The sequence below is a fragment of the Pelodiscus sinensis genome, chromosome 23 (genome assembly GCF_049634645.1).
Source record: "Pelodiscus sinensis isolate JC-2024 chromosome 23, ASM4963464v1, whole genome shotgun sequence".
Classification (NCBI taxonomy): domain Eukaryota; kingdom Metazoa; phylum Chordata; order Testudines; family Trionychidae; genus Pelodiscus; species Pelodiscus sinensis.
The window spans coordinates 25,359,445-25,378,357 of record NC_134733.1 but is presented as its reverse complement, the minus strand read 5'-3'; the positions used below and the strand labels follow the sequence as shown (position 1 = coordinate 25,378,357).

At 53.9% G+C, this 18,913-nt stretch overlaps 1 protein-coding gene across 1 annotated transcript in view; it reads right to left on the bottom strand.

Moving 5' to 3' along the window:
• Window positions 1-18,913, bottom strand: part of CAMTA1 (calmodulin binding transcription activator 1) — a 903,169-nt gene that overhangs the window by 168,917 nt on the left and 715,339 nt on the right. The window contains 1 exon segment of the mRNA XM_075906418.1: window positions 2,400-2,553. Within this exon segment, the coding sequence (XP_075762533.1) occupies window positions 2,400-2,553 (154 nt within the window).

The following is an 18,913-nucleotide window of genomic DNA, read 5'->3' as shown; positions in this document are numbered from 1 at the left end:
GTTTTTAGCCAGATTGATAAATGGGCCTTTCTTGACTTGGGACAGCAGCCTGCCGGAGCTGAGCAGTTTGCTCAGCAAGGCCGTTGTGGCCTATTCGTACTGGCTCTTCACTATCTGCTGTCTACACTGCAATGCTATTTCAGGATACCGGAGTATCCCGACTTAGCTGGCCCACGTCTTCACAGCAAGCCTGTCATTTTGAAATATAGTGGGCTCACTGTTCCAGCATCCCTGTAAACCTCATTCCACGAGTAGTAAAGGACATTTTAGAATAGTGGGTTCTTTTGAAATTCGGCACCAAATTACGAAAAAAACTATTTCAAAATGAACTCAAAATGAGCTATGTGATTTGCGTAGCTCAAATCCCATGTCTTATTTCGAGCTGCGGTGCAGTGGAGATGCACCAAGTGTATCACACCGGAAACTGGCTTGCAACCCTGCAAGACTGTGATTCAAACACCACGTGCTAGAGTGACAAGAAACAATATCCCCTCAGCCCATTTTTACAGGACAGAGGCTCCCAACTCCAGTGCACTCTGGCTACCAGCAAGCTGCAGGAGCACCTGTTCAAAACATGCCAGGTTCTGCTTGGTGGCACTTTCCTTCCATTGGTGCCACTGAAGAATATACCGCCCTTCAGGCAATGCAGTGAAGCAGAGTGCTCCCTGGAGCTGCTGATGTGTAGGGCACCCTTCTTTGCACCCCACAACTGCCGAGGCAGTTCTTTCTTTAGGAAAAAGTTCCTGACCCTCGTCCCAAAACCATCATTCCTGGTGACTGTTCAGCAGACATGAGGGCGAGATGCCAGAATTCTGCGGTGCAGTTTGCACGGTCCTAGTGTGAGAGGGCCGACATCCACAGCGTTTCATCACCGAGGAACCTGACTGGGGTATTTTTCCATCCAGGCATGGAGGGGATGGGGATGGACCTTGTTTTAATAGCTGTTTTAACATCAGATACTTTGTGCCCACAAGACGGCTCTGGGCAGGGCTCCCTTTTGGTCAAATTACCGTCAATGCGGTAGAAGCTATCTGTGCACAACAGCAATCCGCTGCTGTCTTACACAGAAAACACGGCACATGCTGAGTAGCTCTCGAGGAAAAAGTCACTTGCAAACTAGGTTCAGAGGTAACGACTGGGTCCCTGTTGGGAGGGGCAGGGAGACCAGGTAAGAGGTGATTTTTATATGCAGGATAAAGTGTGTGGAGAGGGGACCAGGAGCAGACACACTTGGGAAGGTCTCGGGTGCCTTTCGGAAGGGTGGGAGAGATGGTGAGAGGGGTTGGGCCTGGGTGCTTTGGACAGAGGATTTGTCACGGAGAGGTCACCAGTCTGTAAGTCAGTCTCTCTGACACATCGAGGCCCTGCCCAGACATTGCTCTTTGAAATAACCTGTTCCCCAAAGCCCCCCGGCAAGCCCCTCAAAATAGCCCTGCCCAGGGAAGAGGCTTTCATATGTGCAGCCCCCTAGGGCAGCGCCACGTGGGAGACACTCACGTTTCCAAGGACATGCTGGGACTTGCTTTCTCTCAGGTTTTGTTATTTGTGTCCCCAGTTAATTTTGGGAATTGTCAGATGGCATTTTCCCAGGCCAGGCAGTTTGGACCGAAACAGCAGGACTGTGAAGGAGCCCTCAGGGGAAGTCATCGAAGGGCACCGTTCCCTTTGGCGGGAACTCACTGTGCAATTAAACCACAGGCCCTGAGCTCGCTGGGGTGCAGAACACGTAGTTCAAGGAGAGTGCTCAGCCTAGTGCCTGCAATGCATTTTATGGATACAAAGTTTGTGGATGCATCTTGCACCGGCAGAAAGGAAGACAGGCCAGGCCTCAGACGGACTGGACATAAGGAAAAACAGGCTCCAGATTGTCCCTCGGCTGTAATGTGTGTAGCATGTTCGCTATATAAACAGACCAAGCCAGATCACTGGCTGGAACAGTTCCCTCCCTCGGGCTATGTCTGCACTGCAGGCGTTTTGCACAAGGAGCGTCTACACTGCACACGCGTTCTTGCGCACGTAAATTTACAGGAAAGTGTCGGAAAACAGGGCTTCTTGTGCAAGAGTTATTCCTCTCCTCGTAAGGAATAAGCCCTCTTGCACAAGAAGGCAGTGTGGACGGGCAACAGGGGTTTCTTGCGCAAGAAACCCCTATGGCTAAAATGGCCATCAAAGCTTTCTTGCACAAGAGAGCATCCACACCGCTATGGATGCTCTTGCACAAAAGCACATGGCCGTGTGGACGTGCTCTTGTGCAAGTACTAGTATGCAAGACCTCTTGTGCAAAACAGTTCCTTGCACACGAAGCCTACAGTGTAGACATAGCCTTGGTGTTTCTGCAGCAGCCCAGAGAAAACAAGCCCCTTCCTATCCCGTGCAGCTGGAAATCGGCAGGTACTCACACATCGGTTTGAGTTGTCCAATGAGTTCCTCTTTTGTCCATTTTGCCCACTCCTTCTTGTCTGTGTTTATGGAGCATAGGATGGGACCACATGGTTTTCCACAGTCCTCTATGGCAGGTACATTCAGGTAGTGCACCAAGACGATGTCAGGGTTCTACAGGGAGAACAAGAGAACAAAGACCTTAAATACCTGGGGCCACTTCTGGTTTCTTTCCCCGTGCCAGAGTCGGGAGCTTGCTCTTCCTTCGGGTAGTTATTGCATCGTCAGTCTCGGAGACAGACGGAACTCACCCCCACTTGTACGTTCATTCCCAGAGACCATGGCCGTGCTCCGCAAATGACAGCCCTCCCACCCGCGTCCCTTTGCTTGCATCTCACTCTTCTCTTTGTTTAGATCCAATCCTTTCAACCCATGGCCGCAGTGACGCCCCCAAACACCAGCCACAACTGCTGCAGAATAAGAGGCACATGAATCATTTGCTCCATCAAATGCTTTGATCAATGTCGGTGCACATTAGAGTATTTGAAATATATGGAAATAGACACGAGCACATCAATAAGAGCTGCACTTTCAGTACATTTGCAGGAAAAAGGAAGGAAAGAGTCATGGAAACGGACACTCTTACACAGTGCCCCGAGCATAGCACGCGTTCACCCACTCCTGCCATTTCTTGCCTTTTGAAGAATCTTGCATGCTTGTAATAAAAAGATCAAGCTGAAGAAATTTGGAATCAGAATAGAGAGCAACTCTGCAGAGCTTCTGTGTATGAGTTTTTTAAACAACTACGGGTACCTGCTCCTGCAGGTTTGTTTAATGCCCAATACATTTTCTCAGCTCATATTCTTCAAATAGGAATCAAGGGGAAGAAAGAAAATGCAACCCCTCTCTGGTGCACTGCAGCTCTGCCGCAGCGACACAGACTTTCCAACTAGAAAACTTAAGAGAATATTTATTACAGGGTGAATAAATGAATCATCTTAACAACAACACAAACAACCACTGTAGCTTCCCCACAGTGTCCCAGGGAGATTGTACAATAGATAATAACAAGATTGAAAACTTGATTCCTTTCCCTAAAGTAATTTACTCCTAAGTTCACAAACTTTAATGACTACTTGGGAATTATTTATAAAAATAAATAGGATAATGGTGTAATTAAAACTGTAATGTTTCATTAATGCTGTTAGAGACCAGCTCCAAATTGGAGCAGGAACACAAACTGCCACGTGTCTGCAAAGACCGCACTAATGGGAGTCAATTTCCTACTGAACAGAGAAGAAAGAATGAGAGCAACAAATAGACTCCAGTACCAAAAAGACAATTTACTAATGAACCTGCCTTGAAAACGGACCATGAAGTAAATGAGCTTTCATCCCTCTGATGGGCAAAGATCTCACAGGCTTCTGATAGCTTGCAGATGCTCAAGATATCACACCGTTAATGTCCTGCCATTTTGCTGAGACAGCAAACAAGGATGCCACCCTGTCCAATTCATACAGCCCCAGAGAGCAGCCTCAATACAAAATTACTTTCAGTCGCCACTCATCTGTTCCAGGCATGAGCCAGTGACCAAGCAATCAAAGTCTGTGTCACTTGCTGTGTGTCTCTCGCATTTTTGGATGAAAAATGGGGGCAGGGGTGAGCAGACTGGGACGTTGCTACATTTTTAGAATGAGAGGTTTTGATGCTTTTTGGAATGACTAATTTTTAAATGCTTTAAAATCTGTTAGGGTACGTCTACACTACAGCGCTAGTTCGAACTAACTTAGTTCGAATTAGTTAATTCGAACTAAGCTAGTTCGAACTAACGCGTCTAGAACTAAAAACTAGTTCGAACTAGCGTTTTGCTAGTTCGAACTAGTAAGTCCACATTGAGTGGACTCTGAACAGGGCTTAAGGATGGCTGGAAGCAGTGCCGGCAGGGCATAAAAGGAGGACTTAGAGCATGGAGATGCTGTCTCAGGCTAGCCGAGGGCTGCGCTTAAAGGGTCCCGACCCCCACCCCGGACACACAGTTCTAAGGGGTGCCCCGCTTCCAAAGAAGTTCTGGCTTGGAGTGCCCACACTGGGCACATCACACCACTCGGCCATCAGCCCGGCTGCACTTGCCGCAGGCTGCCATCTGGGGAGAGGGAGTAATTGGGGGGCTGCAGGAGAGCTTCCACCCCCAGAAGCCCGCAGAGCCAGCCCAGTCCTCCCCATCGGGGGCTCGTACCCCATTCCTCCCTCACCTCCTTCCACTTACCCTTCCCTAGCCCCTCTTCTTATTGATGTACAAAATAAAGATAACGTTTCTTCCAACATTGACTCTGTCTTTATTGAAAAAAACTGGGGGACACTGGGAAAAGGAGGTGGGAGAGGGGAAGAGAAAGGCTGGGAGAGGGGAGGGCAACTAACATGATCAGGGGTTGGGAACAGGTCCCAGATGAAGAAAGGCTACAGAGACTGGGACTGTTCAGCTTAGAAAAGAGGAGACGGAGTGGGGACAGGATAGAGGTCTCTAAAAGCAGGGGTTGGGTGGAGAGGGTGCATTCAGAAAAGTTCTTCCTGAGTTCCCATAAAGAAGGACTAGAGGACACCAAAGGAAAGGAATGGGTAGCAGGCTTCAAACTAGTAAGAGAAAGTTGTTGTTGACAAAGCAAATAGTTAACCTGTGGAACTCCTTGCTGCAGGAGGCTGTGAAGGCTAGAACTAGAACAGAGTTGAAAGGGAAGTGAGATCAAGTGATGGAGGTTGGGTCCATGGAGTGCTATTAGCCAGAGGGTAGGAGTGGTGTCCCTGGCCAAAGTTTGTGGAAGGCTGGAGAGGGATGGCACGAGACAAATGGCTTGGTCATTGTCTTCGGTCCATCCCCTCCAGGGTCCCTAGGGTTGGCCGCTGTTGGCAGACAGGCTACTGGGCTAGATGGACCTTTGGTCTGACCCAGGACGGCCATTGTAAGCTCAGGGCTCAGGGTCGGGGGTCTCAGTGGACCCCCTTGATTTTCATGCACACCTGCTCCTGGGTGGCCAGGCTGGCAGCTCTCCTGCCCTAGACGGCCACTTTCCTGTGCCTAGTGCGGAGATCGTGGACGAGGTCCACGATGTCCGCACTAGCCCAGGAAGGTGCCCGCCTCTTGCGGTCCAGGGCAAGCTCCCGGGAGCCGCCAGCCTGGTCCCGGCAAGAGGGGGTGGGCTGGGAGGCATCGGGTGGGTGGCTCTGTGCCGTGCCAGGTGCAGGGTCTGCTAGCTGGGTGCTGGCAGGCTTGCACCTGGCACGGGCACCGTAGCCAGCCCGTGCCCCTTTAAGGGGTCCGGGGCCGGGAGGGGGGCATAGAGTTTCCCTGGTGTTGGCCAGAGTGGCCACCAGGGAAACCTGGGGAGGGCTAGCCTCCCACTAGTTCGAACTAAAGGGCTACACAGCCCTTAGTTCGAACTAGCTAGTTCGAACTAGGCGTTAGTCCTCGTAAAATGAGGTTTTCCTAGTTCGAACTAAGCGCTCCGCTAGTTCGATTCAAATTCGAACTAGCGGAGCGCTAGTGTAGCGCATAGGAAAGTTAGTTCGAACTAACGTCCGTTAGTTCGAACTAACTTTCTAGTGTAGACATACCCTTATATAGTTCAGCCTCCCTTGACTTGAATAGGAGCAGAATGAGCAGCCAATGCTGAGCACTTCTGAAAACTCCCAGCCTCCGTCACTAGCTCTGTGCTGGCAGGCTGAGTTCCTATTGAATCATTGGCTGGCTTACCACAAGCCAGTTCCATGATGACCGTCTGTGTTTCTGGGTGTGACTTTGTTAGGTGGGATAGACACATTGGCAGAGCTGTTCGACTCACATGCATCAAGCCACACTGCCAGGAAAGGGTCATGTGTGAGCTGTATTTGCACAGCACGCATAGGTTGCTTCTCTATAATATTCACCCCAGGGAGCATCACCACGAAAGCATCAAGTGCCAGCGAAATCAGACACATCAGACAAGATGAGAGGGATCCAGCAGGCGCAAAAACGCTACGGCGAGGCCAGCCACAAGAGCTACAATACACAACGTCCCAGCTGCCGCGGTTCCTGAGGGCGAGCGCTCTGGGGAGCCGGGACATGGGTCAAGCAGACTTGGTTTTAGAGCAACGACACGTCACCCCCAGACTGAGGGCCCGTCAGGTGAGCACTAGGACATGAGGAGTAACAGTTAATTCGAACTCAGGAGTTAGTTCAAATTAACGTTTGACTGCCACGTCTAGCCGTGGGCAGTTTGGACTAAGGGGGATTTAAAAATGGTGGCACCCGGGAACATGCAAATGATATTTAAATCCCAGGCTTCATTTGCAACTCCGGTTGCCCTCATTTACCAAGGCAGCTCTCTGCATGGCGCTCAGCCCCAAAGAGGGAGTGCCACTGCCACCCAATGGATCCCCAAAGTCAAAGTGGAGTGGCACCTGAGGCAGGTGGCTGGCAGCCTCCCCCGGCAGGCCTGGCCTGTTCGTGTGGGCGCCGGGTGCCAGGCATTGAAGATGCGCCCTGGATCCCTGCTCTGCCACACCAGCAGAGCCAGAGGCGTTTCCAGCAAGCCAAAGGACTCCAGGGGAGTTGTAGGAGGGACGCCCAGTGAGGGTGTCTGGGCTGGGGCAGTCCTGGACAGGCGCAGTGTGTCCCCAGCCAGCCTGGTGATTGTGTCTCTTTTCTGTATGAGCAGCAATCCCATTCCAGGCACATCCCTTTGTCCTGGCACAACCAAACCCCGACCTTGCTGTGAGTTATGACAAGAGGAAGCTGCCTACCAAACTGGGGGTCCTAGCTGTTACCATGTAGGAGGAGTTGCTGAACAGACACAGACAGACAGAGACACTCACAGACAGCCAAACCTACAGGAGGTCAGACTAGGGACGGAGCCATGTATTCTAGACAGACCCTAGATGATCACAGTGGTTCCTTCTGGCTTTGGAGTCTACCAAGGTAAGGGGGAAGGGTTTTTACTGTTGAACTCAACATGGTAATTTCCCAGCAATGGGAATGGAGGAGAGACGTTAACAGACTCTGGCAAAACCAGGAAACCATTAGTCTGAGGTTGAAAAAGCAGCTGCACCAATACGGGGATGAGAAGGGACACTCGCTGATGTACAATAGTGCATTTATCCCTAATAATGTCGTCTGTATTCCACCTGGGAGCTGGAGCCGCTTTACTGCTACCATCAGAAGCTAAATGCCAAGCTTCCGACATTAGGGAAGTTTAGCATCCGAGACACGGCCTGTTTCTTTTTCCCAGAGAATCTTGTTTGGAGTAACAGGAAGCTGTGAAACCCGAGCCCCCTGCTGCACACTCACGACTTCCTTGGCCCCTCCGAAATAACTCCCCTCCCTTCTTCCGCTTCCCCCACAGACCTCCACGTTAAACCCTGTTGACACCCGGCTGCTAGTGCCAAGCCAAGGAGGTCGTTGCTCCACTTCTCCTTCCGGGGTTACGTTGTAATGTGCTAATCAGCAACCCTGCTTTCGCCTGTAAGAACAACCGAACTTGCTGCTAGCGCCGGGGAGACAACGGCAAGGGATGGGCATCAGGCACTTTGGCAGCTGTCCTCTCTCGGAGCCAGACGAAACATGGCCCCTGAGGAGCGTGGGTTTGATTTCTGACCATTTCACTGCTTACAATGCATCAGGAAACCTGTTTTCCATCTGCAGGCTCAACTCACCTAGGAAACACTCCAAGGTTCAGCCAGAAGACAACCCTGCCAAGCACATCTAGTCTGCAGGGAAATCCAGTAGGAAAAGGTGGCCAGCCATCACTCCGAATAGATACCCAGCACAGTGATCCTAATGCTACGTGTGTCAGCAGCTCCACTGAGCCTCTGCCACGTGCCAGGTGAGAGCAGCAAGTCTGCCTGGCAACTGGCAATCTGGGACAGACACTGCCAGTCTTGGCAGATCCAGAGAGGGCCTTTGGGGCGGGGGGTAATTTGTTGCAATAGCCTTGGTGTTGTGGTGTAGGCAGGCACGTTACAAGATATGGTTAAAATGCAAAAAGCTGTTAGTTTTGATAAAGAAAAATGCAAGTGCAACATCTGTTTGACTCTTGTTTGCAGCTTCATCAATGCTAAGTGGTCAATAAATCAGCCTGGCATGGCGTCCCGTTTCTTCTGTGGCTCAGTCATTAATCTAATGCCAGTTCTCATGAAAAATGAAGGAGAAAGGCTGTGTGCTAGCGGCAGTGCACACGCTACCAGAAACCAAGACCTGCGTGGCGTGGGCTCGGGCTTCCCCGCATGGCTGCTGGGCAAGAGGAACAGCCTCCAACGCTAACCGCTACACACAATTTAAAGTAGCAAAGTAAACTGGCGACTGATTGTTCCACCAGCCCGTTTCATGACGGCATCGGTCCTCTGAGCACCATGCACGCACAACTGCAAAGCTTTTCCTGCAGCCAGACTGTAACCAGTTGTGGTGGGGCAAAGGCAGCTAAAACAGAGCCCCAAGCCCCAGCAGGATGACCTCGTCTGGAGCGAGGACACGCTGGGTACAGCAGCGCTTCATGGCTTTGGTATCAGATGCTGGCGGGGGGGGCTCTTTCGACGTTTGCCTCCCAGCAGACACACTTCCAATCTGGAAGCACCGGAGGAGGGGCAGGCTCCAGCAGTCAACCAGAAAAGGCAATGGCCACAGTTAAAAGAGAGAGAAAGGGAGAAGCAGAGGGGCAGCCCAGTGTGCTCTGCCTGCAGCTGGTGGGACTCTGCTACGCCGAGAGGCTGCGCTTCGCCCCAGCAATAACAGGTCACCCAGCGGCTGGCTTCTGCCTCCCAACTGGCCCGGGCTGGAGACGGGACGTCTCCCCGAGGCGAGGTCCGGCGCGCAGACCCCTGCCTAGAATCGGGCTACCGTCTAGAGGATGCTCACCCGCAGATTTCAGCCCAGCCCCTTGCAAAACACCCCTAATCAAAGACAGCATCAGCCTGCGGGACCACTCGCCATTTAGCTCCGTGCTCAGCACAGGGCCTGGGGCGCCTGCCATTCTCGTCTCTGCAGAAAGTGCTGTTATGCCCGGCTCCCCGCTGTGCCCGTAATCTACCAAGCGCTGCAAGCGCACCCGACGTGGCGCCGACGGGCTTAGAAAGTACAGACAAGCCAGGGCAACCCCGGTTCAGCGTTTCCCAGGCTGCAGTCACCCGCAATAATCCCACTCCTTTCCCTGGCCCTCAGCCAGCCCGCGCCCTGCGGGTTCACAGGGAAGCGTTCTCCGCGGGGGGCTGGCTCTCACAGGGCTCCTAACGAGCGGTGTGGAGCAAGCCCAGAGGCAGGCCTGGGAGGAATGGATTGGTCGTGGACCGAGACTAGTGCCGCGGGCAGCGAAGGCAAAGCGGACGATGCGACCAAGCAAGGTCCTTGCTGGCTAGGCAAGGACGGGCAGCGCAATGCTGGGCCGGGGCGCTGTCCCACTGCTTTCGTGCATACAGTTGGTCTCAGCTGATTCCACTCCCACCTGTGCAATCCTGCTCCCCCGACACCCGTGGGAGGCTCCTAGGCTCAGTCGGAAACACAGGAATTGCCTTGGAAGACAGCCGGGGGCAGTCTACAGCAGTACAGGATCACGGTACCGCCTGCGCGAAAACCCGGTGCCACAGGGAACGGCTGGGCTCCCGTGTGCGGTACCATGCTCCAGGCAGGGGTATTTCTCCTGGGCGCAGCGGCGTCAGCGTGGCTCAGTTACACCAGGACAGGCACGGGCTACAGCCCTTGCAGTTTTAGCTTGACCAGAACAACCGTAGATGCTGGTCCTGTGTTTTACACAGCTGAGCCACATCTGAATCTTGTTTCTATTGAGACAAATGGTGACTCTTGCAGCAGTAAATTCCAAAAATTAATAATACATTGCAGAAAAAGTTCTGCTGCTTTTTAATTATATTCATTGCCCTATTGGACTTGCAAAACTGTATTGCGGGAAAGGGTAGTTAGCAATCCAGAATTGCTTCTCTATTCCCTTCATTGTTATGGCGCTTTCCTAGCTCCTATTACTTTCCAAACCAAATAGTCCAGAGGCTTTTAAAGCTCTCCTCATAAAAACACAGCCCCTCCCCGCAGGTGCCTCTAATCATCTTCACTGCCCTTCTCTGGACCTTTTCTATTTTTAAATCATAAATTTTACTTAATGATCTTCTGCAGCCCGGCACGATCGTCCTGGAGATTTCACAGCCCCGTTGATTCGCTCTTAAAGTCTCTGTTCTCAGCCTTTAGCCGTAGTTTGCAAAGCCACTTAGCTTCACCCTGCAGCTTTACATCCGCGGCTGTGCTCGGGGCGCTCCCACGGCTGCGGGGCAGAGACGCGTGGAGGATGGGTGCAGCATCAGGCCCAGACTCTGGCTCCGGGAAAATCTGGTGGCGGTGCTGGGCTGTTAGCTCAGGACTGGCGCACGGAAGGAGCCCGGGTGCCAAGTGCCCAGTGCTGTGAGCCAGCCCACAGGTGGCCACTGTCTCCCCCAAGGCCCCAGAGCAGCGGGTGACTGGGCCCTGAGGCGAACGGGCTGCACGCGTCCTGCTCCCCGGGTCCCTCGGGGCTGCCGCGCTCAGCCAGCCGGCCCGCTTACTGCCTGCCTTGCCAGGCTGGAGAGAGCGGGCAGGTGCCAGGCGGGGCCGGGTCACGTGTTCGCTCTGCTGCCCGCCTGTCGGCCCTTTAGAGGGTTGCCAGGTGGTTTTGACAAAAATATCGGACACGCTTGATCTCAGATGGGGGGGGGGGGACCGGCTGTGGGGGGAGCAGGGCTGGCCGGGGGGGGATCGGCCATGGGGGGAGCAGGGCTGGCTGAGAGAGGGAAGGATGGGGGGGAACCAGCCATGGGGGAGCAGGGCTGGCCGGGTGGGGGAAAGATCGGGGGGTGGGAACCGGCCGTGTGGAGAGCAGGGCTGGCTGGGGGGGAAGATCGGGGGGAAACCGGGCTGGCTGGGGGGGAGATCGGGGGGGAACCGGGCTGGCTGGGGGGGAAGATCGGGGGGGAACCGGGCTGGCTGGGGGGGAAGATCGGGGGGGAACCGGCCGGGGGGGAGCAGGGCTGGCTGGGGGGGAAGATCGGGGGGGAACCGGGCTGGCTGGGGGGGAGATCGGGGGGGAACCGGCCGGGGGGGAGCAGGACTGGCTGGGGGGGAAGATCGGGGGGGAACCGGGCTGGCTGGGGGGGAGATCGGGGGGAACCGGCCGGGGGGGAGCAGGACTGGCTGGGGGGGAGATCGGGGGGGAACCGGCCGGGGGGGAGCAGGGCTGGCTGGGGGGGAAGATCGGGGGGGGAACCGGGCTGGCTGGGGGGGAGATCGGGGGGAACCGGCCGGGGGGGAGCAGGGCTGGCTGGGGGGGGAGATCGGGGGGAACCGGCCGGGGGGGAGCAGGGCTGGCTGGGGGGGAAGATCGGGGGGGGAACCGGGCTGGCTGGGGGGGAGATCGGGGGGAACCGGCCGGGGGGGAGCAGGGCTGGCTGGGGGGGGAGATCGGGGGGAACCGGCCGGGGGGGAGCAGGGCTGGCTGGGGGGGAGATCGGGGGGGAACCGGCCGGGGGGGAGCAGGGCTGGCTGGGGGGGGAGATCGGGGGGAACCGGCCAGGGGGGAGCAGGGCTGGCTGGGGGGGAGTTTGGGGGGAACCGGCCGGGGGGAGCAGGGCTGGCTGGGGGGGAGATCGGGGGGAAACCGGCCAGGGGGGAGCAGGGCTGGCTGGGGGGGAGTTTGGGGGGAACCGGCCAGGGGGGAGCAGGGCTGGCTGGGGGGGAGATCGGGGGGAACCGGCCAGGGGGGAGCAGGGCTGGCTGGGGCAGGGGAACACCTGGGGGCGGGGGAACTGGCTGGCAGGGAACGGGGCTGGCCCGGGCGCATGCGGATCCCGGGGTGCTGCCCGTCCTGCGCACGGTCCCGGCAGGGTGCACAGGTGAGTCCGGCCCCAGGGATTCCATCCTGCCCCGGCCCCACCCCCACTGCGTAGTTGCGCACTGCCTGGCTCATGCAGCGTGAGCGTGTCCACCAGCCAGGCAGTGCGCAACGACGTCCTGATACTCCTGATAATAATCAAACCGACCTCACTGGAGAATCCCGACGTTTCTCTGGCCGGTATTTTCTCCATTGGTTTCCCAGACAGAACGCTCCAATACCGGACTGTCTGGTTCCAAACTGGACCCCTGGGAACTCTAGGCCCTGTCTGTGGCCCCCTTCGCCCCCCAGCCTTGCTGCCGCCCAGGGCCGACTTACCCATTAGCACAGTAGGCGCAGTGCCTAGGGCCCACGATACTTTTAGGGGCCCACAAAAATGTTTTAAGTTCTTTTAAAATCATAAGAAAAAAATGAACTTTTAGGGTCGAAGAAAATGTTTTTCGACTGCGTTGGTAGAAAGACGAATATAACCCAGCCTGGATCGGAGTCGTCTTTATACCAACACAAGCGTAAAATATCATTTTGTTATGAAGGAAGGGGCCCACGAAAGTCGTAATGCGGCCCTGCTGCCACCCCATGTCCCCCCACTCCCAGCCCGGGGGGGAGCCCTTGGCTCCCTCGTCCCTCCTGGCCTGTGGCTGGGCTGGTGTCCCAGGGAAGCCCAGCCCCTCCTGTCCCGGGAGCTGGCCAGGAGGAGCCATCCCCGGCACGTGCCAAAGCCTTGTGCAGAGCGGCCTCTCGGCTGAGCTCCGGGTGGCAGGGGGATTCCCAGCCTGTTCGTGCCCCGATTCTGCAGGCCCCACGGCAGCCTCTGGGGCAGGAGCTTAGCGCTGGCTGAATACTGGCCCCATGGAACAAAGGGCTGCTCCGTCCCCTCCGCACTCCCCAGCCCTGCTCACTGCACCCAGCGTAGCCTAAGGGCTTAGCCCCTTCCTGCCCACACTGCAGCCAGGGCTGGCTGGGGATTACTGGCTGCCAGCAGCTGCGGGAGGTGTGAGCTGCCTTTCAGCACTGTGTGGACAGGAAGGGACCAGCGGGGCCAAGGGGTGCGGCAGGGCAGAGAAGAGATGAGCTCTGCAAAGACCAGGGCCAGGTCTTCCCTCCTCCTCCCTGCAGCTGGAAGCCAAAAGGCTGCTGCTGGCCATGGCTGGGGGTCACCCTGCATGCCACCCCCTGTGTCTCGCCTTGGGAAGACGTGGCATCTGACGCCAGGAGAGACGGGACCATCCTGGGGCCGGCCAGGCATGGAGGGCAGCTCAGAGCACAGGGCGGGGCGGGTCAGTCCGTCGAGCCCCTGGGTGCATGGGAGTGTGCGTGTGCCGCCCTCCCCGTGGGTCCCCTCAAGCCTGGATGAAAAGATACATAAAAGGAATCCAGCTCCACCACGCTTGTCTCGCAGGGGCTCACGCAACCGGATGTTAATCTGAAAGTTTGGACTGCAGAGCTCTGATTGGTGCCACGGCGCTCGCCTGGATACGAGCAGCTTTCCTAGGTCCCCGGTATTCAGCACCGGGAAACAGTGTCACCCTATCGCGGACGGGCATTCGTGCTTCAAAGCCTGTGTGCACCAAATAACCAAACTAACCATCTGGTTTGTGAAACAGGCAACGGGTCCTATGAGATGCCAGGACACAGGCACAGAGAAAGAAACTCCACCCCTTCCCATCATACCAAAATGGCCAAGCTGCCTGGCTCGGGGAAGCTATTTAATAATAAAGGACATCCAGCTGACCAGTTCCTTGCTAAAAAGCTGGTGCCAACGATCTATTAGGGCTCCCCTTTGGCACAACAGGTATCAGGAAATACACCCATTGCTGTTTTCAATATAGCCCATACCTCCAATGGTTAGAAACTGCTCAGAGCTCAAAACGGTTCTATAATTTCTGCCACGTGCTGTGCATACAATGAACTCGTGAGTTCAAGAAGTACAACTTTCCATTCCTTTCACTGACTGCCGGAGTTACGAGAAGATTCTTCTGGCGACAGTTCATTTGTGAGGTTTGCTTTATATTCCTCAGATCATTCAAAAGGGCAAAAAGTGCAATCAGATTTCTGCAAAGACTGAAAATATTTCACATACTCCACTGTGGTAGTGCGATTAATACCTTGCAGACTGTCACCTGGGAGAAACAGCATAAAACAGCTTCTAGAGTTTTCATAGATCCCTGTAGAGCTTCCTGCAGTCGGCGTGACAGAAACACTAAATTGATGGTAGGATATTGTATACAGACTGTGCTGGGGTGCGGCCACAGAAGCCCCCTTGGGATTGTTCCCGGTGTGCTGATCATACCACCGACATCCGCCTTTTTGCTTTCTGGCTCCCCACCATCCTCTCTTGATGGGACAGACCTCTGATCTCCCCTACCAAGGCACAGAGTTGGGGTTACCTCTCCCCCCCTTCCCCCTCCTGTGGAGCAGTAGAGACACTGAACCACTTCAGCTCTGGGAAGATGCAGTTTCAAGGGCTCAGAACCCAGGAAACCAACCCCCCAAAGGGATCAAAACCCCAAATAAACCCGCCTTTCTCTGTGTAAAAGTTGTACAAAGGGAAAGCTCACGAGGATGTTCGCCCACTTTATCAATGAAAGAGAGAGATGCACACTGGTTGCTCCCCCCCAGGTAACGATTATTTACACTGGGCTGGATAGTACACAAACATGTTTTTTTAAATACAAACTAAGTAGGATTTAAGTGGTTGCAAGTGAAAACAGATCAAAGTAAGGGTACGTCTACACTACAGCGCTAATTCGAACTAACAGTGTTAATTAGTGTAAATAATCGTTACCTGGGGGGGAGCAACCAGTGTGCATCTCTCTCTTTCATTGAGAAAGTGGGCGATCATCCTCATGAGCTTTCCCTTTGTACAACTTTCCCTTTGTACAGCGTTTTGCTAATTCGAATTAGCATGTCCACATTAAGTGGACCCTGAACCGGGCTTAAGGATGGCTAGAAGCAGTGCCGGCAGGGCATCAGAGGAGGACTTAGAGCGTGGAGATGCTGTCTCAGGCTAGCCGAGGGCTGCGCTTAAAGGGACCCGACCCCCACCCTGGACAGACAGTTCTCAGGGGTGCCCTGCTTGCAAACCAGTCCTGGCTTGGAGTGCCCGGAGTACCCACACTGAGCACATCACAGCACTCGGCCATCAAACTGGCTGCACTTGCCGCAGGCTGCCATCTCGGGAGAGGGGGCAATTGGGGGGCTGCAGGAAAGCTTCCACCCCCAGAAGCCCGCAGAGCCAGTCCAGTCCTCCCCATCGGGGGCTCGTACCCCATTCCTCCCTCACCTCCTTCCACTTACCCTTCCCTAGCCCCTTTTCTTGATGTACAAAATAAAGGACAATTGTGTTCAAAATTTATTGAACAAAACTGGGGGAGACTGGGAAAAGGAGGTGGGAGAGGGGAAGAGAGAGACTGGGAGAGGGGAGGCAACTACAACGATCAGGGGTTGGGAACAGGTCCCATATGAAGAGAGGCTAAAGAGACTGGGACTTTTCAGCTTAGACAAGAGGAGACGGAGGGGGGACAGGATAGAGGTCTCTAAAAGCAGGAGTTGGGTGGAGAGGGTGCATACAGAAAAGTTCTTCATTAGTTCCCATAAAGAAGGACTAGAGGACACCAAAGGAAAGGAATGGGTAGCAGGCTTCAAACTAGTAACAGAAAGTTCTTCTTCACAAAGCAAAGAGTCAACCTGTGGAACTCCTTGCTGCAGGAGGCTGTGAAGGCTAGAACTGGAACAGAGTTTAAAGGGACGTGAGATCAAGTCATGGAGGTTGGGTCCATGGAGTGCTATTAGCCAGGGGGTAGGAGTGGTGTCCCTACCCAAGGTTTGTGGAAGGCTGGAGAGGGATGGCACGAGACAAATGACTTGGTCACTGTCTTCGGTCCATCCCCTCCAGGGTCCCTAGGGTTGGCCGCTGTCGGCAGACAGGCTACTGGGCTAGTTGGACCTTTGGTCTGACCCAGGACGGCCATTGTAAGCTCAGGGCTCAGGGTCGGGGGTCTCAGTGGACCACCTTGATTTTCATGCACACCTGGTCCTGGGTGGCCAGGCTGGCAGCTCTCCTGCCCTAGCCGGCCACTTTCCTGTGCCTAGTGTGGAGATCGCGGACGAGGTCCATGATGTCCGCACTAGCCCAGGCGGGTGCCCGCCTCTTGCGGTCCCGGGCAAGCTCCGGGGAGCCGCCAGCCTGGTCCCGGGAAGAGGGGGAGGGCTGGGGGGCAGCGGGTGGTTGGCTCGATCTGTGCCAGGTGCAGGGTCTGCTGGCTGGGTGCTGGCAGGCTTGCACCTGGCACGGACACCGTAGCCAGCCTGTGCCCCTTTAAGGGGTCCGGGGCCGGGAGGGGGGCATAGAGTTTCCCTGGTGTTGGCCAGAGTGGCCACCAGGGAAACCTGGGGAGGACTAGCCTCCCACTAGTTCAAATTAAGGGGCTACACACCCCTTAATTCGAACTAGTAAGTTCGAACTAGGCTTAATCCTCGTAAAATGAGGTTTTCCTAGTTCGAACTAAGCGCTCCGCTAGTTCGATTTAAATTCGAATTAGCGGAGCGCTAGTGTAGCTCCTATTAAAGTTAATTCGAACTAACGTCCGTTAGTTCGAATTAACTTTGTAGTGTAGACATACCCTAAGTTACTAAATTAAAGTGAATAGAAAATGCATAGCTAGTACTAATTCACTAAGACTATGTCTACACTACAAAGATAAATCGGAAATTTGTGGTACGCAAATTGCATATCTTTCTGATTTACTTCTGAAAGACGCTTTTCTGAAATTTGGCCCATCTACACAGGGCCAAATTTTTAGAAAAAACTCCTCTTTTGGAACATCTTTTCTTCCTTGTAAAATGAGGTTTACAGGGATGTCAAAAAAAACATCTGCTTTTCTGACCTTTTTTTGGAAAAGCAGACACATTCCTTGAACATGGCAGAGCTTTTCTGGGATACCTCCAATTTCCCGGAAAAACTCTGCAGTCTAGACATAGCCTAAGAAACTCGTTACATGCAAATTCTTAACCTAAACCACTGTTCATTTTTCAGGCATAAGCTTCAAGTCAGAGACAAACTCTTTTACTCTGACTTGGATCTCCAGCCTTTCCAAGTTCTTCAGGTGTGTGTCCTCTTGGGGTGTGCCAGGCATTTCAAAGGCCCGACAAAGTCAAAGGGTCGCTTTAGCATCCCATTGCTTAAATATACTCTGCCCCAGGGTGGGAATCTTTTATTTGGTACCTCCCACTTTGCATGGAACAACACCACGCTCAAAATGGATTCCAGTACCAGGGGGCATGGTCACGTGTATTTCTAGACCAGACACCTCATAGAATCATAGAATCATAGGACTGGAAGGGACCTCGAGAGATCGAGTCCAGCCCCCCGCCCTCAAGGCAGGACCAAGCTCCGTCTACACCATCCCTGACAGATGTCTATCCAACCTGTTCTTAAATATCTCCAGAGAGGGAGATTCCACCACCTCCCTTGGCAATTTATTCCAATATTTGACCACCCTGACAGTTAGGAATTTTTTCCTAATGTCCAATCTAAACCTCCCCTGCTGCACTTTAAGCCCATTACCTCCTGGACTTACGGACAAACAAGGTTGTTTACAAGGCACTGAGCTGATCACCAAGCATCGGGCTTCCAGGGCACCAGCAATAGCTCTCGTTAACACATTTAAAATTATAAACAGATTCACATTTTGTATTTCTAACTGCACATTCAAGAATGACACATGCACCAAAACAGGAAGTAGAGCTCCAGCAGATTGTAACATGAACATTCAAGTTATGCATATTTATGTTCATGAGCCAATTTTCATAAAGTATGGGGGGCCAGTCACAAACAACCTGGCAAAAACCAAGCCATCCTCTATCAAGAAATGAGACAGACACAGTGACATTTGGCCATGTTTTCTGGTGGTGTAAATCTGAAGTCACAGCACTTACTCTGGTCTGAGACTAGAATCTGGACCAGTGCATGAATACACACTCAGGGGTTTCTCCTTTCAACTAGCAGAGCCCTGGCTTTGGACAAGATGATTGGTTAGAATCCCAGTATCATCTTTATCCTTGAACTAATTTCTAACTGAGGTCACGCTACTGCTAGCCAACCTGGAAACTGCAGAATTGGAATATATTAGTCTCTCAGAATAGCAATCACAGCCAACAAAATTTTAAAAATCTCAGGTTAACCTTATAGCAACCTCGAGGTGCCTGAAATTATTTTGAGCCAAGCATATTGGTTAGGGTGGCTGCAACAACCAAAAAAAGGCAGCCAGGACTCTGAGTAGCTACGCCCAGACACCCAGAGCTGGAGGAGTTCAGCTGAGCCCCAGAAAAGCGGGAGTAGCCCGAGGACTGGGAAGAAAGACGAAGAGGAAGGTTCCATGGCGTGGACCCAACGCTGGGAGGCAGATTGGGAACTACGTGCTGGGAAGCAGTTGCAATGGCTGGATGGAGCTGGGGTCGGAGCCAGCATTTACCGTTTGGGAGGAAGGCTGGATCCTGGGTGTGTTTTAACTAGAAAGGAGAGACCAGGCCAGCTGCCTGGCAAGCTGGGGCCACAGGAGGGAGGCTTCCATAGCTGACCGCCGGAAGAGACAGATCGGGGGGTGGGTGGGTGTGCTATGGGAATGCTGAGCTGCCGGGAAAGG